The 7138-nt window shown below is 35.0% G+C and overlaps 1 protein-coding gene across 1 annotated transcript; it reads left to right on the top strand.

The window, feature by feature from the left end:
- The first annotated feature begins 802 nt into the window (after positions 1–802).
- On the top strand, positions 803–4488 carry LOC107901784 (G-type lectin S-receptor-like serine/threonine-protein kinase B120). The gene is made up of 7 exons (XM_016827930.2): positions 803–2369; positions 2716–2826; positions 2904–3136; positions 3232–3442; positions 3557–3794; positions 3890–4037; positions 4128–4488. The coding sequence occupies exons 1-7, from the start codon at positions 1028–1030 to the stop codon at positions 4434–4436; spliced, it is 2592 nt and encodes an 863-aa protein (XP_016683419.1). The 5' UTR covers positions 803–1027; the 3' UTR covers positions 4437–4488.
- Positions 4489–7138: the final 2650 nt, after the last annotated feature.

Here is a 7138-nt window from a genome sequence, read left to right as displayed (position 1 = left end):
AAACATTTTATTACCTCCATCAATTGTATATTTGTATTATTGATTGTATATTATTTTTAAACATACCACCGTGTTTTAAATATATGATTTCCACGTGCATGCGCCTATAATAAATTTTTTAGTATAAATAAAAATTGTAAAATATATAAATAATTTATTTTTAGGTTACCACTATTTTATTAGAATCAAAATTTAATTTAAATTAATTAAAGTAAATAATTTAAAGTTTCAAGGATTCAACCTTATAAACAAATTTGCTTTATTAGTTAATTTGATAAAAATGTAATATGCCATTAAAAATTATAATTAAATAAATTTTAATATTTGCTTAAAAACATCAGTTAATGAAATTCTTTTTATAATTTGGGTAAATATTAACAATATATACTACAATAATTTTGCTAAAAGTTGTTATTCATAATTGGACTTGTTTCAACTCAATTAAGTTGGTGATGGGTCATTATTGCTTCTGCAACATGTTATTTGGCAACAGTTTTATAATGTGAAAATAAGAATGTTATATAATGTGAAAATAAGAATGTTAACTTCATTCCATTTTAAACTTATACTTCAATCCAAAAATTATTATGATTTTCATTCCATTTTAAACTTATACTTCAATCCAAAAATTATTATGATTTATATATTACTATGAATTTAATGCTTGTAGGCTGTGAAACATATTGAGGTCGATGAATTTTCACTGTAAAGATCAATTTCAACACCTTAGGTTCAGAGCTTGTAAAAGGCACGTGGAAACTAATGCTCAAATTTCATTAGCCACCACCTAATCAGTCAGCGTTCTCTGATTTGTCATTAAATTTCCCTGCCTAAAGTAAGCTTTAACGTGTGATTTTGACATTTAAGAAACTTCCTAAGTTCTTCGTTTTGGTTTTTGCAGGTTTTAGAAGTCCAAATTGCCTTCCTGGTTTCGTTTACTGCAACAAGTCTGCCCTTTAAATCTTTCTCTTCTTAATTCCCAACCATTTTCCATTTCTTAGTCTCTGAAATTTTCTTAGATTATGATATGGGAACTCATAAAAGAAGCCCAGTTGTTCTTCTTCTGGCTTCATTAACTTTTCTACTGTTTTCTTTTGCTCATTTTTGCCGTGCGGTTAATGATACAATCAAGCAAGGCGAAACAATAAGAGATGGCCACAGTTTGAAATCGGAGAATAATTATTTTCAACTAGGATTTTTCAGTCCTGTAAACTCCACATCTAGATATGTGGGGATATGGTACACGTTTGATCAGAAAGCAGTTGTTTGGGTTGCCAACAGAAAAAGTCCAATATCAGACAGAAATGGAGTTTTGAGGATTGAAGTTGATGGCAAATTAGTACTCCGCGATGGAAATAACAAATTAGTCTGGTTAGCTCCAGTTACAAGTTCGGCAAACAACACTGCAGCAAGACTCCATAATACTGGAAATTTCGTTCTATCAAGAAATGATAGCATTGATGATAGTGATGCTAATACTGCCTTATGGCAGAGTTTCAGTAACCCAACTGATACGTTTTTGCCAGGAATGAGAGTTCCAGTGAGTTCAAAAATAGGTGTGTCCAATCCTTACAGATCATGGAAATCAGCCACTGATCCTTCACCAGGGAACTACAGCATGGGCGTTGATCCTAATGGAGGACAACAGATAGTGATATGGGGTAAAGAGGGAAGGCGGTGGAGAAGTGGGCAATGGAATCTGCAGTTCTTCATAGGGATCCCCTATATGAGTAATAATGTTAGTTCCTTCCACGGCTTCAAAATTTCTTTGCCTGATGAAACTGGGACCATGTATATTACATACAAGCCGCCAACCCAAGATTTATTTAGATTTGTGATATCCTGGGAAGGTAAAGAACGGCAGTTAAAGTGGGATGATGATAAGAAGTGGCTACCTCTGCAATCAGAGCCTGACCCTGATAATAAATGTGAGCTTTATAATTATTGTGGGAATTATGCGACTTGTGACCGCTCAAATTCTCGTCGAATCTGTAATTGTTTAGAAGGGTTTAAACCAAAGTTTAAAGATCAGTGGGATCAAGAGAACTGGTCAGCTGGGTGTGAACGTAAGATCCAACTGCAATGCCAAAGCACGAATCGTACATCTCGGGAAAATGGTAAACCAGATGGATTTAAGAAACTCAAGTGCACCAAATTACCTGATTTAGCAACCTTGTTGCCATCTGAGGAGAACACAGAGGCTTGTGGAAAGAGATGCTTAGAAAATTGTCAATGTAAAGCATATGCATTTGTTACTGGGATTAGATGCATGGTATGGACAGGGGACTTGATCGATATGCAGCATTTTCAGCAATTTCAGCAAGCTGGGAATTTCCCGTTCTTCTACCGCCTCCATCATTCTGAATTAGGTAAGATATGGTCCATTAGAAGTTTTTAGCTAGCTCATTTTTATCATAGAGTAGTTCTAAAGTTTCTGCATTTTTTCCTTTTGATTCCCACACCTTGCCCTTTACCTATATCAGATATGGTGTCATAATTCTAGGGATATTGGTACTTCAAACTAAGCTTCTAGTGAGCTGAATGATGTTAACAAAAATGGCTAAGACCATTCACTCGTTTTAACATTGATTCTTCTGTCTCTATTAGCTGACTAAATATGAAGCAAATTTGACTCTGCTACTAGAGGATCTTTACCTATATCAGATATGTGTACAACATATACTAACACCCTTCTTTTTCTCGCTTGAATTGTAGATGGCGGGAGGAAGATATCCAATCTTGTGATAGTTATAATTTGTGTGGTGGTGGCAAGTTTCTTGGTGGCATCTCTATGGCTACTATGGAGATACAAGAAGAAAGTGAAAGGTGAGTACTTTTCTCCCTCAACGGAAAATAAGAAAAGAAAAGGAAAGAGGGTATTCATATTTCCAGTTTGTCTGCAGTTTCATCAATGCCATGTTGCAAAGACAAGGATGTAGCAATTTTCGATGTGTCCAAGTCCAAAAGAAAAGAATTTTCAGCAGATCTTTCAGGACCATCTGACATCCTTATAGATGAGAATCAAGATAATGGGCCAGAGTTACCAATTTTTAATTTCGGTGTTGTGGCTGCTGCAACAAAGAACTTTTATGAAGGAAACAAACTTGGGCAAGGAGGTTTTGGTGCTGTATACAAGGTGAGCTTCTTTAGTTTAGTTAAAAAAAAATGTGTGTAATGTTATTGAATTGAATCGAAGGTAATGACGGTTACTGTTTATGTTTTTATCCCTAGGGAGAGCTTCCTGGAGGTAAAGAAATAGCAGTGAAGAGGCTTTCAGGAAGCTCCGGGCAAGGCTTAGAGGAGTTCAAAACTGAAATTATCTTGATTGCCAGACTGCAACATAGAAATCTTGTTAGACTATTGGGCTGCTCCATTCAAGGGGAAGAAAAGCTGCTGATTTATGAGTATATGCCCAATAAAAGTTTGGACAATCTTCTTTTTGGTATGTTCCTTGTTATCCTTGTTTAGTGGTTTTTGTAATTGTCTGTCATAATTTATTAGGCTTTGTAGTTGTTTGATTGTGCTAACGGTTGCTTTCTGATAAACTTTCTGGCAGATGCAACCAAGAAAGCAGAGCTAGGCTGGAGATCCCGCCTGGACATTATCGAAGGCATCGCAAGAGGACTTCTTTATCTCCATCGAGATTCAAGACTCCGAATAATACATAGAGACTTAAAAGCCAGCAACATTTTGTTAGACGCAGAAATGAATCCAAAAATTTCAGACTTTGGTATGGCCAGAATGTTTCAGGGTAACCAAAATGAAGCAAATACAGTTCGAGTAGTTGGCACATAGTAAGCAATCGCTACATGTTAAAACCGGAAGCCCAACTCTCAAACAATTTCAATAGCTTTAGACATATCTAATCGCCTCTTTTCTTAAAATGCAGTGGATATATGTCACCTGAATATGCAATGGAAGGCCTCTTTTCAGTAAAATCAGATGTTTACAGCTTTGGGGTATTATTGTTAGAGATTGTTAGTGGCCAAAGGAATACTACCTTTCGCTCATCTGACCACACTAGTCTTCTCTCATATGTAAGTTTAAAAAGAAAAAGCATTCATTTGTTCTTATCTGCTACTGCTGAAGCTGAAATATATATTGATTTGATTGGGAACTGGCTTCAGGCATGGCGTCTTTGGAGTGAAGATAAAGCGATAGATTTGGTGGATCCTTCCATTCGAGATACATGCTCTCCAAATGAAGTGTTGAAATGTATACATATAGGGATGCTGTGCGTGCAAGATTCTGCAGTGCATAGACCAACAATGGCGGCCGTGGTGTTATTGCTCGAGAGTGAAACTCCCACGCTCCCCATGCCTACGAAACCTACTTATACTTTCCTGCGGAGCGCCATAGAAGAGGAATATATAGGGGACGCTCAGGAAATTGTATCTTCAAATGATCTCACGGTCACTGTGATAGTTGGAAGATAGATTGTTTTGTAGATAAAAATTACGTGAAATATAATATTTAATATTTTCTATATCATTTAAATGTTCATGAAAAAAAAAAAAAGAGAGTTCCTCAACCTAAGCTCTGCTTCTCTTAGTTGCAGTATTAGTGGTCCAAGCTTTGAGGTGACTCTAAACCAACCGCAGAAATATGGGGAACCCCATCAAATGAGGTGACCTTGCTTCCAGTCAAACGGAGTAGCAGCCACTCAAATGGACCCGTCATATGGAGTGCTAAGTACTTGACACGGTTGCTGCCCAGATTAATTAGCTTTTATGAGAAAACAGGCCCACGCAGCAGCCACTCTCGCCTCGCGGACACTGCCATTGGCCCGTCACAGAGCCTGGGTCCAAGATGGGTCCGTTGAGGCTTCCCCATTTCTATCCTTTTCAAAACCATTCTTTTCTGCCTTTGACTTTTCTAACTTTAAAGTTGAAAATTTCTTGCATAATGAATTATCGGCATTTTCTTTATCATTAATTTTTGAAATTAAAAGTAAATAATTTTTTTTAAAATAAATTCTTCATTTTCTGATTTAAGAAAATTCAAGGCCTCTTATATTTGCATTTAAAAAATAAATTTCTCTTTGATAATTCATGCAATTTATTTTATTAAAGGACACATGAATTTTAGATTTTTAGCCAATTCAACTAAAGTGTTGCTTGATCTTTATATAAAATTTTTATAAATATATTGTTTATAAAAAAACATTTCACTCACATCATGGGTGATTAAAATAATCTAATTTATTTTATATCTCTTCGCTGTTGATAAAACATTTATTAGCTGTTGATAAAACATTTATTAATTATGCAGAAGTTTAACATTATAAAATAAAAAACCTTAATCATTGGTTTGACGTTTGAATTTTATAGAGGATAAATATAAGATAAAATAGTCCTTTACCTGGAAGGACTAATTGACTAGAATTGCAAGTAACCGAAAACATTGTGTTTGTGTTTGCATAGATATGAAAATATTATTTCATCTTTTAGTTTTTTTTTTTCTGTTTTTAAATTTAAAGAAATAGTTGTTTTCAGAGATATAAAAAGCGCATATAGTCTAACAACTAGTAGGAAAGCGCGTCCCTTCCCCACAATGGTAAGTTTTTGAACATTGGCAATGGTAAAATTTTTAAAGGGCATAACGGTAAGATTCTTTCCTATAAATACCAAGCCATTTTTTTCCCACTCAAATCCAACATTATCAATTCTTTTTAAACTCTCAATTCTCTCAAGTTTTATTCTAAATTTTCTGATACGCTTGTTCAAAAATAATATTTTTATTATAGTTTTATTTAATTATTTCGTATATTATTCTTTTTGATTAAGTTATCACAAATGACAAACTCTCTAATTCGTTTCGATAACAAGCACATTTTTGCCGCTCAAGCGATAATGGTAAGACGAAAATTTGAATTTCGTTATTATCAATTAAGTTAAATTTAAAGTATTTTATTTTTTAAAATATTTGAAATATTTTTTTATCGATATAAATAGGCAGATGATCGTGTTTGGAGTGTTTATACAGGGTTACAAAGTATTACCGGAGTTTTCAAATCATTCGAACACATATAATAAACACTTCATATCATATCATATCAATAAGCATATTAAAACCAAGTCAAAAACATACATATTGTCCCTTATACGAGCCCTCGAGGCCCTAAATATGCGTTAGAAACAAGTCGGACTAAATTGGAAACTCAGAGAATTTTTCAGAAACATTGAAAATTTTCAACATTGTAAAGGTCACACGGCTGTGTGGGCATTCAAAATAGGGACACACGACTGTGTCCCAACCCGTGTTCGTGCCAGTGTAACTCACTGACTTGGGTCACACGGCCAACCCACACTTCCATGTGCCAGACCGTGTGCTAAGCGGTGTAACAGCCTGACTTGCAACCCTTTGAAAGCTACAGAGGACACACGGCCGTGCCACCTGGCTGTGTGTCACACACGGCTTAGACACACGTCTGTGTCTCTACCCGTGTAGACGAAAATAGGCCATTTTACAAGCCATTTTTTCTAACCCAAACTAGCATGTACCTACAAGCACTTTTGCACATATATACAAGTCATATCAAGGCATCGAAATCATGCATGAACAAGTCATGTACATATGGTATAATATCATACAACCAATATGCCTTTATGCACCTCAAATGGCAATATGTAAATATGCATAATCATGTACTCATTTTGGTCAAAATGGTCAACTAACTTCCAACTAGATTTGCATCAATACAAACCATTGAATTAACTTACCAAATGATACCAAATATACTACTCAATTACTAGCCTCAGTATACATATGTGTCTTCCATAGTAAAGTACCAATTCACAACAAGTTATAAAACATATATAATATGTACATTCAGCTATCAATTCACCTTTCAAACACATTAAGCAAATCATCAACCATATTAAGGCTATTATTTACATGCCAAAACTAAATTCATTAGAACACCAAAATACCACAACTCAAGCCAAACCAAATGGTCATTTCAACAATAAAACACATGGGCCAACATTAGTCAAAATACCTATACATGCCATTATAACCAAAATTAAACAACTGAAAGTACCAAAAGAGTTGATGGATAGTGTGATATAGCTCCGATAAGCTTTCAACCCGAACGAGCTTCTGATTCACTATAAAACACGGAAAATAGCACAGAGTA

This window comes from Gossypium hirsutum, chromosome D06 (genome assembly GCF_007990345.1).
Source record: "Gossypium hirsutum isolate 1008001.06 chromosome D06, Gossypium_hirsutum_v2.1, whole genome shotgun sequence".
NCBI classification, from domain to species: domain Eukaryota; kingdom Viridiplantae; phylum Streptophyta; class Magnoliopsida; order Malvales; family Malvaceae; genus Gossypium; species Gossypium hirsutum.
The sequence above is the reverse complement of the archived record's forward strand: the minus strand, read 5'-3'. Positions and strand labels throughout refer to the sequence as shown.

What these genes read in the sequence shown, in the direction of transcription:
- LOC107901784 (XM_016827930.2), top strand. Translation starts at nt 1,028, where the DNA reads ATGGGAACTCATAAAAGAAGCCCAGTTGTTCTTCTTCTGGCTTCATTA. An exon ending in CCTCCATCATTCTGAATTAG is followed by an intron (nt 2,370 to 2,715) that starts GTAAGATATGGT and finishes CTTGAATTGTAG; the next exon opens with ATGGCGGGAGGAAGATATCC. An exon ending in TTTGGACAATCTTCTTTTTG is followed by an intron (nt 3,443 to 3,556) that starts GTATGTTCCTTG and finishes ACTTTCTGGCAG; the next exon opens with ATGCAACCAAGAAAGCAGAG.